The sequence below is a fragment of the Pseudophryne corroboree genome, chromosome 5, assembly GCF_028390025.1.
Source record: "Pseudophryne corroboree isolate aPseCor3 chromosome 5, aPseCor3.hap2, whole genome shotgun sequence".
Lineage (NCBI taxonomy): Eukaryota > Metazoa > Chordata > Amphibia > Anura > Myobatrachidae > Pseudophryne > Pseudophryne corroboree.
In genome coordinates, this window is record NC_086448.1 from 842989825 (window position 1) to 843013183 (window position 23359).

At 45.8% G+C, this 23359-nt stretch overlaps 1 protein-coding gene across 1 annotated transcript in view; it reads right to left on the reverse strand.

Moving 5' to 3' along the window:
- LOC134928670 (uncharacterized) overlaps positions 1–23359 on the reverse strand; it is a 115072-nt gene that overhangs the window by 38996 nt on the left and 52717 nt on the right. Inside the window, exon 4 of the mRNA XM_063924647.1 lies at positions 15531–15632. Coding sequence (XP_063780717.1) covers positions 15531–15632 — 102 coding nt within the window. The remainder of the gene's footprint in view (positions 1–15530; positions 15633–23359) is intronic.

Below are 23359 nucleotides of genomic sequence, written 5' to 3' on the forward strand. Positions count from 1 at the left end.
CCTCCTACAAGACTATATTCTCCCTGCATCCTCCTTCAAGACTATGTTCTCCCTGCATCCTCCTACAAGACTATATTCTCCCTACATCCTCCTTCAAGACTATGTTCTCCCTGCATCCTCCTACAAGACTATTCTCCCTGCATCCTCCTACAAGACTATATTCTCCCTGCATCCTCTTTCAAGACTATATTCTCCCTGCATCCTCCTTCAAGACTATGTTCTCCTTGCATACTCCTACAAGACTATATTCTCCCTGCATCCTCCTTCAAGACTATGTTCTCCTTGCATACTCCTACAAGACTATGTTCTCCCTGCATCCTCCTACAAGACTATATTCTCCCTGCATCCTCCTTCAAGACTATGTTCTCCCTGCATCCTCCTACAAGACCATATTCTCCCTGCATCCTCCTTCAAGACTATGTTCTCCTTGCATACTCCTACAAGACTATGTTCTCCCTGCATCCTCCTACAAGACTATGTTCTCCCTGCATCCTCCTACAAGACCATATTCTCCCTGCATCCTCCTTCAAGACTATGTTCTCCTTGCATACTCCTACAAGACTATATTCTCCCTGCATCCTCCTTCAAGACTATGTTCTCCTTGCATACTCCTACAAGACTATGTTCTCCCTGCATCCTCCTACAAGACTATATTCTCCCTGCATCCTCCTTCAAGACTATGTTCTCCTTGCATACTCCTACAAGACTATGTTCTCCCTGCATCCTCCTACAAGACTATATTCTCCCTGCATCTTCCTACAAGACTATATTCTCCCTGCATCTTCCTACAAGACTATATTCTCCCTGCATCCTCCTTCAAGACTATGTTCTCCTTGCATCCTCCTACAAGACTATATTCTCCCTGCATCCTCCTTCAAGACTATGTTCTCCCTGCATCCTCCTACAAGACTATATTCTCCCTGCATCCTCCTTCAAGACTATGTTCTCCCTGCATCCTCCTACAAGACTATTCTCCCTGCATCTTCCTACAAGACTATATTCTCCCTGCATCTTCCTACAAGACTATATTCTCCCTGCATCCTCTTTCAAGACTATATTCTCCCTGCATCCTCCTTCAAGACTATATTCTCCCTGCATCCTCCTTCAAGACTATGTTCTCCTTGCATCCTCCTACAACACTATATTCTCCCTGCATCCTCCTTCAAGACTATATTCTCCCTGCATCCTCCTTCAAGACTATATTCTCCCTGCATCCTCCTACAAGACTATAATCTCCCTGCATCCTCCTTCAAGAAAATGTTCTCCTTGCATACTCCTACAAGACTATATTCTCCCTGCATCCTCCTTCAAGACTATGTTCTCCTTGCATCTTCCTACAAGACTATATTCTCCCTGCATCTTCCTACAAGACTATATTCTCCCTGCATCCTCTTTCAAGACTATATTCTCCCTGCATCCTCCTTCAAGACTATGTTCTCCTTGCATCCTCCTACAAGACTATATTCTCCCTGCATCTTCCTACAAGACTATATTCTCCCTTGCATCCTCCTTCAAGACTATATTCTCCCTGCATCCTCCTTCAAGACTATGTTCTCCCTGCATCTTCCTACAAGACTATATTCTCCCTGCATCTTCCTACAAGACTATGTTCTCCATGCATCCTCCTTCAAGACTATGTTCTCCTTGCATCCTCCTACAAGACTATATTCTCCCTGCATCTTCCTACAAGACTATATTCTCCCTGCATCTTCCTACAAGACTATATTCTCCCTGCATCCTCTTTCAAGACTATATTCTCCCTGCATCCTCCTTCAAGACTATGTTCTCCTTGCATCCTCCTACAAGACTATATTCTCCCTGCATCTTCCTACAAGACTATATTCTCCCTTGCATCCTCCTTCAAGACTATATTCTCCCTGCATCCTCCTTCAAGACTATGTTCTCCTTGCATCCTCTTACAAGACTATATTCTCCCTGCATCTTCCTACAAGACTATATTCTCCCTGCATCTTCCTACAAGACTATGTTCTCCCTGCATCCTCCTACAAGACTATGTTCTCCCTGCATCCTCCTACAAGACTATGTTCTCCCTGCATCCTCTTTCAAGACTATATTCTCCCTGCATCCTCCTTCAAGACTATATTCTCCCTGCATCTTCCTACAAGACTATATTCTCCCTGCATCCTCCTACAAGACTATATTCTCCCTGCATCCTCCTACAAGACTACATTCTCCCTGCATCCTCCTTCAAGACTATGTTCTCCCTGCATCCTCCTTCAAGACTATATTCTCCCTGCATCCTCCTACAAGACTATATTCTCCCTGCATCCTCCTACAAGACTATATTCTCCCTGCATCCTCCTTCAAGACTATGTTCTCCCTGCATCCTCCTTCAAGACTATATTCTCCTTGCATCCTCCTACAAGACTATGTTCTCCCTGCATCCTCCTACAAGACTATATTCTCCCTGCATCTTCCTACAAGACTATATTCTCCCTGCATCCTCTTTCAAGACTATATTCTCCCTGCATCCTCCTTCAAGACTATATTCTCCCTGCATCCTCCTTCAAGACTATGTTCTCCTTGCATCCTCCTACAAGACTATATTCTCCCTGCATCCTCCTTCAAGACTATATTCTCCCTGCATCCTCCTTCAAGACTATATTCTCCCTGCATCCTCCTACAAGACTATATTCTCCCTGCATCCTCCTTCAAGAAAATGTTCTCCTTGCATACTCCTACAAGACAATATTCTCCCTGCATCCTCCTTCAAGACTATGTTCTCCTTGCATCTTCCTACAAGACTATATTCTCCCTGCATCTTCCTACAAGACTATATTCTCCCTGCATCCTCTTTCAAGACTATATTCTCCCTGCATCCTCCTTCAAGACTATGTTCTCCTTGCATCCTCCTACAAGACTATATTCTCCCTGCATCTTCCTACAAGACTATATTCTCCCTTGCATCCTCCTTCAAGACTATATTCTCCCTGCATCCTCCTTCAAGACTATGTTCTCCCTGCATCTTCCTACAAGACTATATTCTCCCTGCATCTTCCTACAAGACTATGTTCTCCATGCATCCTCCTTCAAGACTATGTTCTCCTTGCATCCTCCTACAAGACTATATTCTCCCTGCATCTTCCTACAAGACTATATTCTCCCTGCATCTTCCTACAAGACTATATTCTCCCTGCATCCTCTTTCAAGACTATATTCTCCAAGCATCCTCCTTCAAGACTATGTTCTCCTTGCATCCTCCTACAAGACTATATTCTCCCTGCATCTTCCTACAAGACTATATTCTCCCTTGCATCCTCCTTCAAGACTATATTCTCCCTGCATCCTCCTTCAAGACTATGTTCTCCTTGCATCCTCTTACAAGACTATATTCTCCCTGCATCTTCCTACAAGACTATATTCTCCCTGCATCTTCCTACAAGACTATGTTCTCCCTGCATCCTCCTACAAGACTATGTTCTCCCTGCATCCTCCTACAAGACTATGTTCTCCCTGCATCCTCTTTCAAGACTATATTCTCCCTGCATCCTCCTTCAAGACTATATTCTCCCTGCATCTTCCTACAAGACTATATTCTCCCTGCATCCTCCTACAAGACTATATTCTCCCTGCATCCTCCTACAAGACTACATTCTCCCTGCATCCTCCTTCAAGACTATGTTCTCCCTGCATCCTCCTTCAAGACTATATTCTCCCTGCATCCTCCTACAAGACTATATTCTCCCTGCATCCTCCTACAAGACTATATTCTCCCTGCATCCTCCTTCAAGACTATGTTCTCCCTGCATCCTCCTTCAAGACTATATTCTCCTTGCATCCTCCTACAAGACTATGTTCTCCCTGCATCCTCCTACAAGACTATATTCTCCCTGCATCCTCCTTCAAGACTATGTTCTCCCTGCATCCTCCTACAAGACTATTCTCCCTGCATCCTCCTACAAGACTATATTCTCCCTGCATCCTCTTTCAAGACTATATTCTCCCTGCATCCTCCTTCAAGACTATGTTCTCCTTGCATACTCCTACAAGACTATATTCTCCCTGCATCCTCCTTCAAGACTATGTTCTCCTTGCATACTCCTACAAGACTATGTTCTCCCTGCATCCTCCTACAAGACTATATTCTCCCTGCATCCTCCTTCAAGACTATGTTCTCCCTGCATCCTCCTACAAGACCATATTCTCCCTGCATCCTCCTTCAAGACTATGTTCTCCTTGCATACTCCTACAAGACTATGTTCTCCCTGCATCCTCCTACAAGACTATGTTCTCCCTGCATCCTCCTACAAGACCATATTCTCCCTGCATCCTCCTTCAAGACTATGTTCTCCATGCATACTCCTACAAGACTATATTCTCCCTGCATCCTCCTTCAAGACTATGTTCTCCTTGCATACTCCTACAAGACTATGTTCTCCCTGCATCCTCCTACAAGACTATATTCTCCCTGCATCCTCATTCAAGACTATGTTCTCCTTGCATACTCCTACAAGACTATGTTCTCCCTGCATCCTCCTACAAGACTATATTCTCCCTGCATCTTCCTACAAGACTATATTCTCCCTGCATCTTCCTACAAGACTATATTCTCCCTGCATCCTCCTTCAAGACTATGTTCTCCTTGCATCCTCCTACAAGACTATATTCTCCCTGCATCCTCCTTCAAGACTATGTTCTCCCTGCATCCTCCTACAAGACTATATTCTCCCTGCATCCTCCTTCAAGACTATGTTCTCCCTGCATCCTCCTACAAGACTATTCTCCCTGCATCCTCCTACAAGACTATATTCTCCCTGCATCCTCCTACAAGACTACATTCTCCCTGCATCCTCCTTCAAGACTATGTTCTCCCTGCATCCTCCTTCAAGACTATATTCTCCCTGCATCCTCCTACAAGACTATATTCTCCCTGCATCCTTCTACAAGACTATATTCTCCCTGCATCCTCCTTCAAGACTATGTTCTCCCTGCATCCTCCTTCAAGACTATATTCTCCTTGCATCCTCCTACAAGACTATGTTCTCCCTGCATCCTCCTACAAGACTATATTCTCCCTGCATCTTCCTACAAGACTATATTCTCCCTGCATCCTCTTTCAAGACTATATTCTCCCTGCATCCTCCTTCAAGACTATATTCTCCCTGCATCCTCCTTCAAGACTATGTTCTCCTTGCATCCTCCTACAAGACTATATTCTCCCTGCATCCTCCTTCAAGACTATATTCTCCCTGCATCCTCCTTCAAGACTATGTTCTCCCTGCATCCTCCTACAAGACTATATTCTCCCTGCATCCTCCTTCAAGAAAATGTTCTCCTTGCATACTCCTACAAGACAATATTCTCCCTGCATCCTCCTTCAAGACTATGTTCTCCTTGCATCTTCCTACAAGACTATATTCTCCCTGCATCTTCCTACAAGACTATATTCTCCCTGCATCCTCTTTCAAGACTATATTCTCCCTGCATCCTCCTTCAAGACTATGTTCTCCTTGCATCCTCCTACAAGACTATATTCTCCCTGCATCTTCCTACAAGACTATATTCTCCCTTGCATCCTCCTTCAAGACTATATTCTCCCTGCATCCTCCTTCAAGACTATGTTCTCCCTGCATCTTCCTACAAGACTATATTCTCCCTGCATCTTCCTACAAGACTATGTTCTCCATGCATCCTCCTTCAAGACTATGTTCTCCTTGCATCCTCCTACAAGACTATATTCTCCCTGCATCTTCCTACAAGACTATATTCTCCCTGCATCTTCCTACAAGACTATATTCTCCCTGCATCCTCTTTCAAGACTATATTCTCCCTGCATCCTCCTTCAAGACTATGTTCTCCTTGCATCCTCCTACAAGACTATATTCTCCCTGCATCTTCCTACAAGACTATATTCTCCCTTGCATCCTCCTTCAAGACTATATTCTCCCTGCATCCTCCTTCAAGACTATGTTCTCCTTGCATCCTCTTACAAGACTATATTCTCCCTGCATCTTCCTACAAGACTATATTCTCCCTGCATCTTCCTACAAGACTATGTTCTCCCTGCATCCTCCTACAAGACTATGTTCTCCCTGCATCCTCCTACAAGACTATGTTCTCCCTGCATCCTCTTTCAAGACTATATTCTCCCTGCATCCTCCTTCAAGACTATATTCTCCCTGCATCTTCCTACAAGACTATATTCTCCCTGCATCCTCCTACAAGACTATATTCTCCCTGCATCCTCCTACAAGACTACATTCTCCCTGCATCCTCCTTCAAGACTATGTTCTCCCTGCATCCTCCTTCAAGACTATATTCTCCCTGCATCCTCCTACAAGACTATATTCTCCCTGCATCCTCCTACAAGACTATATTCTCCCTGCATCCTCCTTCAAGACTATGTTCTCCCTGCATCCTCCTTCAAGACTATATTCTCCTTGCATCCTCCTACAAGACTATGTTCTCCCTGCATCCTCCTACAAGACTATATTCTCCCTGCATCCTCCTTCAAGACTATGTTCTCCCTGCATCCTCCTACAAGACTATTCTCCCTGCATCCTCCTACAAGACTATATTCTCCCTGCATCCTCTTTCAAGACTATATTCTCCCTGCATCCTCCTTCAAGACTATGTTCTCCTTGCATACTCCTACAAGACTATATTCTCCCTGCATCCTCCTTCAAGACTATGTTCTCCTTGCATACTCCTACAAGACTATGTTCTCCCTGCATCCTCCTACAAGACTATATTCTCCCTGCATCCTCCTTCAAGACTATGTTCTCCCTGCATCCTCCTACAAGACCATATTCTCCCTGCATCCTCCTTCAAGACTATGTTCTCCTTGCATACTCCTACAAGACTATGTTCTCCCTGCATCCTCCTACAAGACTATGTTCTCCCTGCATCCTCCTACAAGACCATATTCTCCCTGCATCCTCCTTCAAGACTATGTTCTCCATGCATACTCCTACAAGACTATATTCTCCCTGCATCCTCCTTCAAGACTATGTTCTCCTTGCATACTCCTACAAGACTATGTTCTCCCTGCATCCTCCTACAAGACTATATTCTCCCTGCATCCTCATTCAAGACTATGTTCTCCTTGCATACTCCTACAAGACTATGTTCTCCCTGCATCCTCCTACAAGACTATATTCTCCCTGCATCTTCCTACAAGACTATATTCTCCCTGCATCTTCCTACAAGACTATATTCTCCCTGCATCCTCCTTCAAGACTATGTTCTCCTTGCATCCTCCTACAAGACTATATTCTCCCTGCATCCTCCTTCAAGACTATGTTCTCCCTGCATCCTCCTACAAGACTATATTCTCCCTGCATCCTCCTTCAAGACTATGTTCTCCCTGCATCCTCCTACAAGACTATTCTCCCTGCATCCTCCTACAAGACTATATTCTCCCTGCATCTTCCTACAAGACTATATTCTCCCTGCATCCTCTTTCAAGACTATATTCTCCCTGCATCCTCCTTCAAGACTATATTCTCCCTGCATCCTCCTTCAAGACTATGTTCTCCTTGCATCCTCCTACAAGACTATATTCTCCCTGCATCTTCCTACAAGACTATATTCTCCCTTGCATCCTCCTTCAAGACTATATTCTCCCTGCATCCTCCTTCAAGACTATGTTCTCCTTGCATCCTCCTACAAGACTATATTCTCCCTGCATCCTCCTTCAAGACTATGTTCTCCCTGCATCCTCCTACAAGACTATTCTCCCTGCATCTTCCTACAAGACTATATTCTCCCTGCATCTTCCTACAAGACTATATTCTCCCTGCATCCTCTTTCAAGACTATATTCTCCCTGCATCCTCCTTCAAGACTATATTCTCCCTGCATCCTCCTTCAAGACTATGTTCTCCTTGCATCCTCCTACAAGACTATATTCTCCCTGCATCCTCCTTCAAGACTATATTCTCCCTGCATCCTCCTTCAAGACTATATTCTCCCTGCATCCTCCTACAAGACTATATTCTCCCTGCATCCTCCTTCAAGAAAATGTTCTCCTTGCATACTCCTACAAGACTATATTCTCCCTGCATCCTCCTTCAAGACTATGTTCTCCTTGCATCTTCCTACAAGACTATATTCTCCCTGCATCTTCCTACAAGACTATATTCTCCCTGCATCCTCTTTCAAGACTATATTCTCCCTGCATCCTCCTTCAAGACTATGTTCTCCTTGCATCCTCCTACAAGACTATATTCTCCCTGCATCTTCCTACAAGACTATATTCTCCCTTGCATCCTCCTTCAAGACTATATTCTCCCTGCATCCTCCTTCAAGACTATGTTCTCCCTGCATCTTCCTACAAGACTATATTCTCCCTGCATCTTCCTACAAGACTATGTTCTCCATGCATCCTCCTTCAAGACTATGTTCTCCTTGCATCTTCCTACAAGACTATATTCTCCCTGCATCTTCCTACAAGACTATATTCTCCCTGCATCCTCTTTCAAGACTATATTCTCCCTGCATCCTCCTTCAAGACTATGTTCTCCTTGCATCCTCCTACAAGACTATATTCTCCCTGCATCTTCCTACAAGACTATATTCTCCCTTGCATCCTCCTTCAAGACTATATTCTCCCTGCATCCTCCTTCAAGACTATGTTCTCCTTGCATCCTCCTACAAGACTATATTCTCCCTGCATCTTCCTACAAGACTATATTCTCCCTGCATCTTCCTACAAGACTATGTTCTCCATGCATCCTCCTTCAAGACTATGTTCTCCTTGCATCCTCCTACAAGACTATATTCTCCCTGCATCTTCCTACAAGACTATATTCTCCTTGCATCCTCCTACAAGACTATATTCTCCCTGCATCTTCCTACAAGACTATATTCTCCCTGCATCTTCCTACAAGACTATGTTCTCTCTGCATCCTCCTACAAGACTATGTTCTCCCTGCATCCTCCTACAAAACTATATTCTCCCTGCATCCTCCTTCAAGACTATATTCTCCCTGCATCTTCCTACAAGACTATATTCTCCCTGCATCCTCCTACAAGACTATATTCTCCCTGCATCCTCCTTCAAGACTATGTTCTCCCTGCATCCTCCTTCAAGACTATATTCTCCCTGCATCCTCCTACAAGACTATATTCTCCCTGCATCTTCCTACAAGACCATGTTCTCCCTGCATCCTCCTACAAGACTATGTTCTCCTTGCATCTTCCTACAAGACCATGTTCTCCCTGCATCCTCCTACAAGACTATGTTCTCCCTGCATCCTCCTACAAGACTATATTCTCCCTGCATCTTCCTACAAGACTATATTCTCCCTGCATCCTCCTTCAAGACTATATTCTCCCTGCATCCTCCTTCAAGACTATGTTCTCCCTGCATCCTCCTACAAGACCATATTCTCCCTGCATCCTCCTACAAGACTATGATCTCCTTGCATCCTCCTACAAGACTATGTTCTCCCTGCATCCTCCTACAAGACTATATTCTCCCTGCATCTTCCTACAAGACTATATTCTCCCTGCATCCTCCTTCAAGACTATGTTCTCCCTGCATCCTCCTACAAGACCATGTTCTCCCTGCATCCTCCTTCAAGACTATGTTCTCCTTGCATACTCCTACAAGACTATATTCTCCCTGCATCCTCCTTCAAGACTATGTTCTCCTTGCATACTCCTACAAGACTATGTTCTCCCTGCATCCTCCTACAAGACTATATTCTCCCTGCATCCTCCTTCAAGACTATGTTCTCCTTGCATACTCCTACAAGACTATGTTCTCCCTGCATCCTCCTACAAGACTATATTCTCCCTGCATCTTCCTACAAGACTATATTCTCCCTGCATCCTCCTTCAAGACTATGTTCTCCCTGCATCCTCCTACAAGACCATATTCTCCCTGCATCCTCCTTCAAGACTATGTTCTCCTTGTATCCTCCTACAAGACTATATTCTCCCTGCATCCTCCTTCAAGACTATGTTCTCCCTGCATCCTCCTACAAGACTATATTCTCCCTACATCCTCCTTCAAGACTATGTTCTCCCTGCATCCTCCTACAAGACTATTCTCCCTGCATCCTCCTACAAGACTATATTCTCCCTGCATCCTCTTTCAAGACTATATTCTCCCTGCATCCTCCTTCAAGACTATGTTCTCCTTGCATACTCCTACAAGACTATATTCTCCCTGCATCCTCCTTCAAGACTATGTTCTCCTTGCATACTCCTACAAGACTATGTTCTCCCTGCATCCTCCTACAAGACTATATTCTCCCTGCATCCTCCTTCAAGACTATGTTCTCCCTGCATCCTCCTACAAGACCATATTCTCCCTGCATCCTCCTTCAAGACTATGTTCTCCTTGCATACTCCTACAAGACTATGTTCTCCCTGCATCCTCCTACAAGACTATGTTCTCCCTGCATCCTCCTACAAGACCATATTCTCCCTGCATCCTCCTTCAAGACTATGTTCTCCTTGCATACTCCTACAAGACTATATTCTCCCTGCATCCTCCTTCAAGACTATGTTCTCCTTGCATACTCCTACAAGACTATGTTCTCCCTGCATCCTCCTACAAGACTATATTCTCCCTGCATCCTCCTTCAAGACTATGTTCTCCTTGCATACTCCTACAAGACTATGTTCTCCCTGCATCCTCCTACAAGACTATATTCTCCCTGCATCTTCCTACAAGACTATATTCTCCCTGCATCTTCCTACAAGACTATATTCTCCCTGCATCCTCCTTCAAGACTATGTTCTCCCTGCATCCTCCTACAAGACTATATTCTCCCTGCATCCTCCTTCAAGACTATGTTCTCCCTGCATCCTCCTATAAGACTATTCTCCCTGCATCTTCCTACAAGACTATATTCTCCCTGCATCTTCCTACAAGACTATATTCTCCCTGCATCCTCTTTCAAGACTATATTCTCCCTGCATCCTCCTTCAAGACTATATTCTCCCTGCATCCTCCTTCAAGACTATGTTCTCCTTGCATCCTCCTACAAGACTATATTCTCCCTGCATCCTCCTTCAAGACTATATTCTCCCTGCATCCTCCTTCAAGACTATATTCTCCCTGCATCCTCCTACAAGACTATATTCTCCCTGCATCCTCCTTCAAGAAAATGTTCTCCTTGCATACTCCTACAAGACTATATTCTCCCTGCATCCTCCTTCAAGACTATGTTCTCCTTGCATCTTCCTACAAGACTATATTCTCCCTGCATCTTCCTACAAGACTATATTCTCCCTGCATCCTCTTTCAAGACTATATTCTCCCTGCATCCTCCTTCAAGACTATGTTCTCCTTGCATCCTCCTACAAGACTATATTCTCCATGCATCTTCCTACAAGACTATATTCTCCCTTGCATCCTCCTTCAAGACTATATTCTCCCTGCATCCTCCTTCAAGACTATGTTCTCCCTGCATCTTCCTACAAGACTATATTCTCCCTGCATCTTCCTACAAGACTATGTTCTCCATGCATCCTCCTTCAAGACTATGTTCTCCTTGCATCCTCCTACAAGACTATATTCTCCCTGCATCTTCCTACAAGACTATATTCTCCCTGCATCTTCCTACAAGACTATATTCTCCCTGCATCCTCTTTCAAGACTATATTCTCCCTGCATCCTCCTTCAAGACTATGTTCTCCTTGCATCCTCCTACAAGACTATATTCTCCCTGCATCTTCCTACAAGACTATATTCTCCCTTGCATCCTCCTTCAAGACTATATTCTCCCTGCATCCTCCTTCAAGACTATGTTCTCCTTGCATCCTCTTACAAGACTATATTCTCCCTGCATCTTCCTACAAGACTATATACTCCCTGCATCTTCCTACAAGACTATGTTCTCCCTGCATCCTCCTACAAGACTATGTTCTCCCTGCATCCTCCTACAAGACTATGTTCTCCCTGCATCCTCTTTCAAGACTATATTCTCCCTGCATCCTCCTTCAAGACTATATTCTCCCTGCATCTTCCTACAAGACTATATTCTCCCTGCATCCTCCTACAAGACTATATTCTCCCTGCATCCTCCTACAAGACTACATTCTCCCTGCATCCTCCTTCAAGACTATGTTCTCCCTGCATCCTCCTTCAAGACTATATTCTCCCTGCATCCTCCTACAAGACTATATTCTCCCTGCATCCTCCTACAAGACTATATTCTCCCTGCATCCTCCTTCAAGACTATGTTCTCCCTGCATCCTCCTTCAAGACTATATTCTCCTTGCATCCTCCTACAAGACTATGTTCTCCCTGCATCCTCCTACAAGACTATATTCTCCCTGCATCCTCCTTCAAGACTATGTTCTCCCTGCATCCTCCTACAAGACTATTCTCCCTGCATCCTCCTACAAGACTATATTCTCCCTGCATCCTCTTTCAAGACTATATTCTCCCTGCATCCTCCTTCAAGACTATGTTCTCCTTGCATACTCCTACAAGACTATATTCTCCCTGCATCCTCCTTCAAGACTATGTTCTCCTTGCATACTCCTACAAGACTATGTTCTCCCTGCATCCTCCTACAAGACTATATTCTCCCTGCATCCTCCTTCAAGACTATGTTCTCCCTGCATCCTCCTACAAGACCATATTCTCCCTGCATCCTCCTTCAAGACTATGTTCTCCTTGCATACTCCTACAAGACTATGTTCTCCCTGCATCCTCCTACAAGACTATGTTCTCCCTGCATCCTCCTACAAGACCATATTCTCCCTGCATCCTCCTTCAAGACTATGTTCTCCATGCATACTCCTACAAGACTATATTCTCCCTGCATCCTCCTTCAAGACTATGTTCTCCTTGCATACTCCTACAAGACTATGTTCTCCCTGCATCCTCCTACAAGACTATATTCTCCCTGCATCCTCATTCAAGACTATGTTCTCCTTGCATACTCCTACAAGACTATGTTCTCCCTGCATCCTCCTACAAGACTATATTCTCCCTGCATCTTCCTACAAGACTATATTCTCCCTGCATCTTCCTACAAGACTATATTCTCCCTGCATCCTCCTTCAAGACTATGTTCTCCTTGCATCCTCCTACAAGACTATATTCTCCCTGCATCCTCCTTCAAGACTATGTTCTCCCTGCATCCTCCTACAAGACTATATTCTCCCTGCATCCTCCTTCAAGACTATGTTCTCCCTGCATCCTCCTACAAGACTATTCTCCCTGCATCCTCCTACAAGACTATATTCTCCCTGCATCTTCCTACAAGACTATATTCTCCCTGCATCCTCTTTCAAGACTATATTCTCCCTGCATCCTCCTTCAAGACTATATTCTCCCTGCATCCTCCTTCAAGACTATGTTCTCCTTGCATCCTCCTACAAGACTATATTCTCCCTGCATCCTCCTTCAAGACTATATTCTCCCTGCATCCTCCTTCAAGACTATATTCTCCCTGCATCCTCCTACAAGACTATATTCTCCCTGCATCCTCCTTCAAGATTATGTTCTCCTTGCATACTCCTACAAGACTATGTTCTCCTTGCATACTCCTACAAGACTATATTCTCCCTGCATCCTCCTTCAAGACTATGTTCTCCTTGCATCTTCCTACAAGACTATATTCTCCCTGCATCTTCCTACAAGACTATATTCTCCCTGCATCCTCTTTCAAGACTATATTCTCCCTGCATCCTCCTTCAAGACTATGTTCTCCTTGCATCCTCCTACAAGACTATATTCTCCCTGCATCTTCCTACAAGACTATATTCTCCCTTGCATCCTCCTTCAAGACTATATTCTCCCTGCATCCTCCTTCAAGACTATGTTCTCCTTGCATCCTCCTACAAGACTATATTCTCCCTGCATCTTCCTACAAGACTATATTCTCCCTGCATCTTCCTACAAGACTATGTTCTCCATGCATCCTCCTTCAAGACTATGTTCTCCTTGCATCCTCCTACAAGACTATATTCTCCCTGCATCTTCCTACAAGACTATATTCTCCCTGCATCTTCCTACAAGACTATATTCTCCCTGCATCCTCTTTCAAGACTATATTCTCCCTGCATCCTCCTTCAAGACTATGTTCTCCTTGCATCCTCCTACAAGACTATATTCTCCCTGCATCTTCCTACAAGACTATATTCTCCCTTGCATCCTCCTTCAAGACTATATTCTCCCTGCATCCTCCTTCAAGACTATGTTCTCCTTGCATCCTCCTACAAGACTATATTCTCCCTGCATCTTCCTACAAGACTATATTCTCCCTGCATCTTCCTAAAAGACTATGTTCTCCCTGCTTCCTCCTACAAGACTATATTCTCCCTGCATCCTCCTACAAGACTATATTCTCCCTGCATCCTCCTTCAAGACTATGTTCTCCCTGCATCCTCCTTCAAGACTATATTCTCCCTGCATCCTCCTACAAGACTATATTCTCCCTGCATCCTCCTTCAAGACTATATTCTCCCTGCATCCTCCTACAAGACTATGTTCTCCCTGCATCCTCCTTCAAGACTATATTCTCCCTGCATCCTCCTACAAGACTATATTCTCCCTGCATCTTCCTACAAGACTATATTCTCCCTGCATCTTCCTACAAGACCATGTTCTCCCTGCATCCTCCTACAAGACTATGTTCTCCCTGCATCCTCCTACAAGACTATATTCTCCCTGCATCTTCCTACAAGACTATATTCTCCCTGCATCCTCCTTCAAGACTATATTCTCCCTGCATCCTCCTTCAAGACTATGTTCTCCTTGCATCCTCCTACAAGACTATATTCTCCCTGCATCTTCCTTCAAGACTATGTTCTCCTTGCATACTCCTTCAAGACTATGTTCTCCTTGCATACTCCTACAAGACTATGTTCTCCCTGCATCCTCCTACAAGACTATATTCTCCCTGCATCTTCCTACAAGACTATATTCTCCCTGCATCCTCCTTCAAGACTATGTTCTCCTTGCATACTCCTACAAGACTATGTTCTCCCTGTATCCTCCTACAAGACTATATTCTTCCTGCATCCTCCTACAAGACTATATTCTCCCTGCATCCTCCTTCAAGACTTTGTTCTCCTTGCATAATCCTACAAGACTATGTTCTCCCTGTATCCTCCTACAAGACTATATTCTTCCTGCATCCTCCAACAAGACCATGTTCTCCCTGCATCCTCCAACAAGACTATATTCTTCCTGCATCCTCCAACAAGACCATGTTCTCCCTGCATCCTCCAACAAGACCATGTTCTCCCTGCATCCTCCAACAAGACCATGTTCTCCCTGCGTCCTCCTCCAAGACCATGTTCTCCCTGTGTCCTCCTACAACACCATGTTCTCCCTGTGTCCTCCTACAAGACTATGTTCCCCCTGCATCCTTATACAAGACTATGCGTCTGAGAGGACAATTATTCTGTGCAACTTTGGGGCCTGTTATTGCAGTTGGAATATTGCTGAAGGCACAAGCGGATAGTGGTCATCTTCTCTCTGCTCTCTTACACCGCTCTCTGGAGCCCACTATGTGACACAGAGTATTTTTAGTATCAGTATATAGTTTGTCCAGTTTATAGTTTTCTGCCCTTGACCCCTTGCCGGTTACTTACACTGACTGGTGCTTTAGCTCCACAGCAGCCGAGGCAGTGATATTCCAGCCCACTCTCCGGGTCTATTGGCGGGGGAGAGGCCTCTTCCACTTTCCCAGCAACCTGCACAATATTGGGGAAATACATTATATTGCCGCAAGTCCTTATTCACCACCCCAATGTTTCCTCCCAGGTGGGTGGAAAGTGATGATCATCAATGAGCTGTGCACACCCAGCCCTCATCTTTTGGGAGATTGTTAGAGTTGTCAGGGAGATCACAATTACTTTAGGGAGTCTCCCTAATATTGAGGGAGAGCTGGCAAATACTGCCCTATATACACATTATACACATATACATTCAATCCCTACATATATATGTATATTACATTGCTACCTTACTAGTATATATATATATATATATATAATACTAATCGTATGGACCGGCACTCCCACTTGTGATACAATATGCTCCGGTGCCCTCTCGCATAAATAGGCAGGGTAGAAGCAGGTAAGATCGCAGTGGCACTTGAAGTCTTCGAAAACCAAAAGCTTGTATTAAAAAATCCCATAACATCCCAACGTTTCGAGGCTAACATGCCTTGACAAAGGGGCATATTAGCCCTGAAACGTTGGGATATTATGTGATTTTTTTTAATACATGCTTTTGGTTTTGGAAGACTCCAAGTGCCGCTGCGTTTTTACCTGCTTCTACCATATATATATATATTAGGATTTTAATAGCTACCGGTAAATCCTTTTCTCTTAGTCCGTAGAGGATGCTGGGGTCACATCAAGAACCATGGGGTATAGACGGGATCCACAGGAGACATGGGCACTTTAAGGCTTTCAAAGGGGTGTGAACTGGCTCCTCCCTCTATGCCCCTCTTCTAGACTCCAGTTATAGGAACTGTGCCCAGGGAGACGGACATTTCGAGGAAAGGGATTTATTGTTAAACTAAGGTGAGATACATACCAGCTCACACCTCAAGCACGCCGTACAACATGGCATTCAACATAACGCAAGTCAACGGCATGAACAACGTCAGCAACAGGCTGACTATAAATGTAACACAACATGCGTGTAACCAGAACTAATAACTGCAGATACAGTACGCACTGGGACGGGCGCCCAGCATCGTCTACGGACTAAGAGAAAAGGATTTACCGGTAGGTATTAAAATCCTATTTTCTCATACGTCCTAGAGGATGCTGGGGTCACATCAAGAACCATGGGGTTATACCAAAGCTCTAGAACGGGCGGGAGAGTGCGGATGACTCTGCAGCACCGATTGACCAAACATGAGGTCCTCATCAGCCAGGGTATCAAACTTGTAGAACTTCGTAAAGGTGTTTGATCCCGACCACGTAGCCACTCGGCAAAGTTGTAATGCCGAGATCCCCCGGGCAGCCGCCCAGGACGAGCCCACCTTTCTGGTAGAATGGGCCTTCACCGATTTCGGTAACGGCAATCCAGCCGTAGAATGAGCCTGCTGTATCGTATGACAGATCCAGCGCGCAATAGTCTGCTTGGAAGCAGGAGCCCCAATCTTGTTGGGAGCATACAGGACAAACAGAGCCTTCGTTTTCCAAAACTGAGCCGTTCTGGCGACATAAATTTTCAAAGCACTGACTACATCGAGAAACTTCGATTCCAGCAAGGCGTCAGTAGCCACTGGCACCCCAATAGGTTGGTTCAAGTGGAATGACAAAACCACTTTCGGCAGAAATTGCTGACGAGTCCTCAACTCCGCTCTATCTTCATGGAAGATCAAATAAGGGCTCTTGTGAGACAAGGCCGCTAATTCAGACACCCGCCTTGCGGATGCCAAGGCCAACAGCATGACCACTTTCCAAGTGAGGAATTTCAACCCTACCTTCTGTAAAGGTTCAAACCAATAAGATTGAAGGAATTGCAACACCACGGTAAGATCCCACGGTGCCACTGGGGGCACAAAGGGAGGTTGGATGTGCAACACGCCTTTCACGAAAGTCTGAACTTCTGGAAGGGAGGCCAATGGTTTTTAGAAGAAAACTGATAAAGCTGAAATTTGTACTTTAATTGAGCCCAACTTTAGGCCTGCATCCACACCGGCTTGTAGAAAATGGAGAAAACGTCCCAACTGAAATTCTTCCGTAGGAGCCTTCTTGGATTCACACCAAGACACGTATTTTCTCCAAATACGGTGGTAATGTTTAGACGTTACTCCTTTTCTGGCCTGAATAAGAGTGGGGATGACTTCCTCGGGAATACCCTTTCGGGCTAGGATCCGGCGTTCAACCACCAAGCTGTCAAACGAAGTTGCGGTAAGTCTTGGAACACGCGCGGCCCCTGCTGTAACAGGTCCTCCCTCAGAGGAAGAGGCCAGGGATCTCCTATGAGTAATTCCTGAAGATCCGGATACCAAGCCCTCCTTGGCCAGTCTGGAACAATGAGGATCGCGGGAACCTTTGTTCTTCTTATGATCTTTAACACTTTTGGAACGAGTGGAAGCGGAGGAAACACATCCACCGACTGAAACACCCATGGTGTCACTAGGGCGTCCACGGCTATTGCTTGAGGGTCTCTCGACCTGGAACAATATCTCTGAAGTTTCTTGTTGAGGCGAGACGCCATCATGTCTATTTGAGGGATTCCCCAAAGACTTGTCACTTCTGCAAAGACCTCTTGATGAAGACCCCACTCTCCTGGATGGAGATTGTGTCTGCTGAGGAAGTCTGCTTCCCAGTTGTTCACTCCTGGAATGAAGATCGCTGACAGAGCGCTTGTATGCCTTTCCGCCCAGCGGAGAACCTTTGTGGCCTCTGCCATTGCCGCTCTGCTCTTTGTTCCGCCCTGGCGGTTTATGTACGCTACTGCAGTTATGTTGTCCGACTGAATCAAGACGGGCCGATTGCGAAGAAGATGTTCCGCTTGTAGAAGGCCGTTGTAAATGGCCCTTAACTCCACAACATTTATGTGTAGACAAATTTCCTGGCTTGACCATCTTCACTGGAAGCTTTCCCCCTGTGTGACTGCTCCCCAGCCTCGGAGACTCGCATCCATGGTCACTAGGATCCAATCCTGGATCCCGAACCTGTGTCCCTCTAGGAGATGAGAGCTGTGCAGCCACCACAGGAGAAGGATTATCCTTCGGTGTATGTGCAGATGGGACCCGGACCACTTGTCCAACAGGTCCCACTGAAACACTCTGGCATGGAACCTGCCAAACTGAATGGCCTCGTAGGCCGCCACCATCTTTCCCAGCAGCCAAGTGCATTGATGGATCGATACTCTTGCTGGTTTCAGAATTTGTTTGACCAGGTTCTGAATTTCCAGAGCCTTTTCCACTGGAAGAAAAACTCTGTAATTCTGTGTCCAAAATCATTCCCAATAACGACAGCCGTCTCGTCGGAACCAACTGTGATTTTGGCACGTTCAGGAGCCAACCATGCTGCTGCAGAATTGTCAGGGAGAGCGTAATGTTCTGCAGTAATTGTTCCCTGGATCTTGCCTTTATCAGGAGATCGTCCAAGTACGGGATAATTGTGACTAGTCATGGGCAAAGTGATTCACTGAACTGAGTTGAGACACATGACTCAGTTCAGTGAAGTGTCTGGAGTCAGTGTCTCGGCACAGGAGTCATGACTCATTTGTACTGGAATGTATTGCAGAGACTGCACATGAATCAATGAGTTGCCAGTGCTGGAGGATCAGTGCTGGACTCATGGAGTTATTCAGCTGCAGTGATTGTACAGTGTATCTGGGGGAGGCAGCTGCTTATGCCCTGATAATAATATATTAAGTTAACATAGATTCACTGTTATGTTGATATATTATTAATAAACACTTATTGCATACTAGTTATAGAATATGCACATTACTTCTGGCTGAGGAGAGAAAGCTTAACAGCCATGAAACACATCATTCAGTCTGTAACTAAACCAAATATTTTTTTATTTTTTTTATCTTGCATACTTTGCTAATTGGATGATTTTAGGTGGCCTTGGATTTATTATATTATCCACTATCTAGCCTCCAGGGAGTTTGCCACCCACAATCACACTGAGCAGGATCAGTGAGCACTGAGCTGAGAGCCCTGTACCACAGGGGCTCCACCTCCTGCTGCATGAATCAGATTCATTCACTGAGTCACTGAGTCTACACAGTGTACAACTGTCTCACTCACTGGCAGACTCAGGATGAATCATGATTCATGACATGGATCAGGCACAGCAGCAGAGCACTCACTGACTGGTGAGTCGTGACTGCTCCCTCCCACTGGGTGTCACCTGGTATAGCCTCTGGCCAATCACAGCTAAAGACACTCAGCAGAACACACTGACTGAAGGACACACTGAGTCTCCTCTCTGGCTAAGAGAGGCTGCTGCTACACTGTGAGTGACTCGAATCATTCATACTTCCTGATGATTCCAGTCACTGTGTTGAGACAGAGAGTCAGTAGCCATCTCTAATTGTGACCCCTTGCTTGCGCAGGAGAACCATCATTTCGGCCATTACTTTGGTGAAAATCCTCGGAGCCATGGACAGACCAAACGGCAACGTCTGAAATTGGTAATGACAATCCTGCACAGCAAACCTCAGATAAGCCTGATGTGGAGGATATATGGGAACGTGTAAGTAGGCATCCTTTATGTCGACCGACACCATAACATCCCCTTCCTCCAGACTGGAGATCACTGCTCGGAGAGATTCCATCTTGAATTTGAATTTTTTTAGGTAGAAATTGAGGGATTTGAGGTTTAGGATTGGTCTGACTGAGCCGTCTGGCTTCGGGACCACGAACAGGCTTGAATAAAAAAAGCCTTCTCCCGGTTGCGACGGGGGAACCTTGACAATGACTTGATTGTGACACAATTTTTGGATTGCCGCGCATACCACCTCCCTGTCCGGAAGAGAAGCTGGCAAGGCCGATTTGAAAAATCGGTGAGGGGGAACGTCTTGAAACTCTAGTTTGTACCCCTGGGACACTATTTCTAAAACTCATGGGTTCAGGGCCGAACGAGCCCAGAACTGACTGAAGAGCTTGAGACGTGCCCCCACCGGTGCGGACTCCCGCAGAGGAGCCCCAGCGTCATGCGGTGGACTTGCCAGAAGCCGGGGAGGACTTCTGCCCCTGGAAACCGGCCACGGGCGGTGATCGTTTACCCCTTCCCTTTCCTCTAGTAGCAAGGAAGGAAGACCCTCGGCCCTTTCTGTATTGGGCCGAAAGGACTGTATCTGATAGTGGTGTGCTTTCTTTTGTGGTGCAGACACATAAGGTAAAAATTATGACTTACCCGCGGTAGCCGTAGATACCAAGTCAGTGAGGCCGACACCAAACAATACACCACCTTTATACGGCAGAGTTTCCATAGCTTTCTTAGAGTCAGCATCAGCATTCCATTGATGAATCCACAATGCCCTCCCAGCCGAGACTGCCATGGCATTGGCCCTTGATCCCAAGATGCCAATATCCCTCGCAGCTTCCTTTAGGTAGACTGCTGCGTCCCTTATATAACCCAGTGTCAAAAGAATGCTATCCCTGTCCAGGGTATCTATTTCAGATGACAACTTATCTGCCCATTTTTCAACAGCACTACTCACCCACGCAGATGCAATGGCTGGTCTGAGTAGCGTACCCGTGGTGACATAAATGGATTTCAATGTATTTTTCTGCCTACGATCCGCAGGATCCTTTAGGGCTGCCGTGTCCGGGGATGGAAGAGCCACCTTTTTGGACAGCCGTGATAGAGCTTTGTCCACAACGGGGGGTGACTCCCATTTTTCCCTGTCCCCAGAGGGAAATGGATATACCACTGGAATTCTTTTGGGAATCTGAAACTTTCTGTCAGGATTTTCCCAAACCTTTTCACAAAGCGTGTTCAGTTCATGAGAGGGAGGAAGCGTTACCTCAGGTTTCTTCCCTTTATACATACAGACCCTAGTATCAGGAACAGTAGGGTCCTCAGTGATATGTAATACGTCTTTTATTGCCATAATCATGTACTGAATGCTCTTTGCCAGTTTTTGATCTAATCTGGCCTCACTATAGTCGACACTTGAGTCAGTGTCCATGTCGGTATCCATGTCTGCCAGTTGGGCAAATGAACGCTTTTGTGACCCCGAAGGGGTCTGGACTTGAAACAATACATCCTCTACGGATTTCTTCCATGCCTGGTTCTGAGACTCAGATTTATGTAATCTCTTATTTATCAGAGCCACATTAGCATTCAAAGCACTCAAAACATTCACCCAGTCATGTGTCGGCGGTGCCGACAGGGTTACTCCCACAGCTGTTGTTTGTGTCCCTAATACAGTCTCCTCCTGGGAAGAGCACTCCGCCTCAGACATGCCGACACATGTGCACTCCAACACACGCAGACACACTGGGCCTATAGGGAACAGACCCACAGTAAAGCCTGTCAGAGGGACACAGAGGGAGTTATTGCCAGCCCACATCCCAGCGCTCAATCCCGGTCCGAAACACACAGAAATACCCCAGACTTGCAGCGCTTTTATAATTTATCAATAATGCACCAAAATAGCTGTGCCTCTCCCCCCCCCCCCCCCCCCCCCCCCCCCCGTTTTTCACCCAGATACTTATGTAGTAGTGTGGGGAAGGACCAGCGTCTCTGCAGCCTTGTGTAGAGAAAATGGCGCCTAGCTGTGTACTCTGAGTGCTAAGCTCCGCCCCCGTAATGGCGCGCTTCAGATCCTCTCTTTTTAAATACATTTTTATACTGGCGGGGGTCCAGACAGTGCCCTGGCACTATGTACGCTCTTGCCAGGTAGTTTTAGAGGTTAAATATGCTGTCCAGGACACCCCCTTCCCCCCCGCACCCTGCACCCTGTAGTGCCACTGTGTAGTGGGAGCATGGCGCGCAGCGTGCGATCGCTGTGCGGTACCTCTGAAGCCGTCACTGAAGTCTTCTGTTCTTCCTCTACTCACCTGTCTTCTGACTTCTGGCTCTGCAAGGGGGGTGACGGCCGACTCTGGGAATGAACCCCTAGGCGTACCTAGTGATCAAACCCTCAGGAGCTAATGGTGTCCTGTAGCCAGAAGCAGAGCCCTTGAACTCACTGGAAGTGGGTCATACTTCTCTCCCCTAAGTCCCACGCTGCAGGGAGACTGTTGCCAGCAGGTCTCCCTGAAAATAATAAACCTAACATAAAAGTTTTTTCAGAGAAACTCAGTAGAGCTCCTCAGAGTGCATCCAGTCTGCCTGGGCACAGAATCTAACTGGAGTCTGGAGGAGGGGCATAGAGGGAGGAGCCAGTTCACACCCCTTTGAAAGTCTTAAAGTGCCCATGTCTCCTGCGGATCCCGTCTATACCCCATGGTTCTTGATGTGACCCCAGCATCCGATATCCCTATAGAAGCATTACATATAGAGCATTCTCAGCTGACAATTACACAGTAACACCTATAGGGCTATGAGCACAGGGGCTGGATGCTTGTATCACTGACTGCCAGGACTGACGGCGGCCGTGTATCCCTCTCTCCCAGCCTATGTCCCAGTGACATGTGGTCGCTCTTCCCCCATCCCATGAACTTTGTGCCTGATGCAGTAATTCTGCAGTTGGAGACTCTGACGCTGCCAGTGAGTGTTCTGGGACAGTGTGTTATATGTGAGGGGAATATACATCTGGCAGGGTTATCCAATATAATAAAAGGCTAACGCTGCTCCTCACCTCTTTGGGGGGGAAATCAGGTGTTTTACACTCCGGTGGCCACGGAGCAATTCAAGTGTTTCTCCATTCGGGCGCGCACAGCCGCCATCCCTGGCATTACTGTTACGTTGTTCTGTCATTTTGGCGGCTGGTAAGTAGTATGTTACATATAGAGACTGGGCTTCTCTCAGCATTTTAC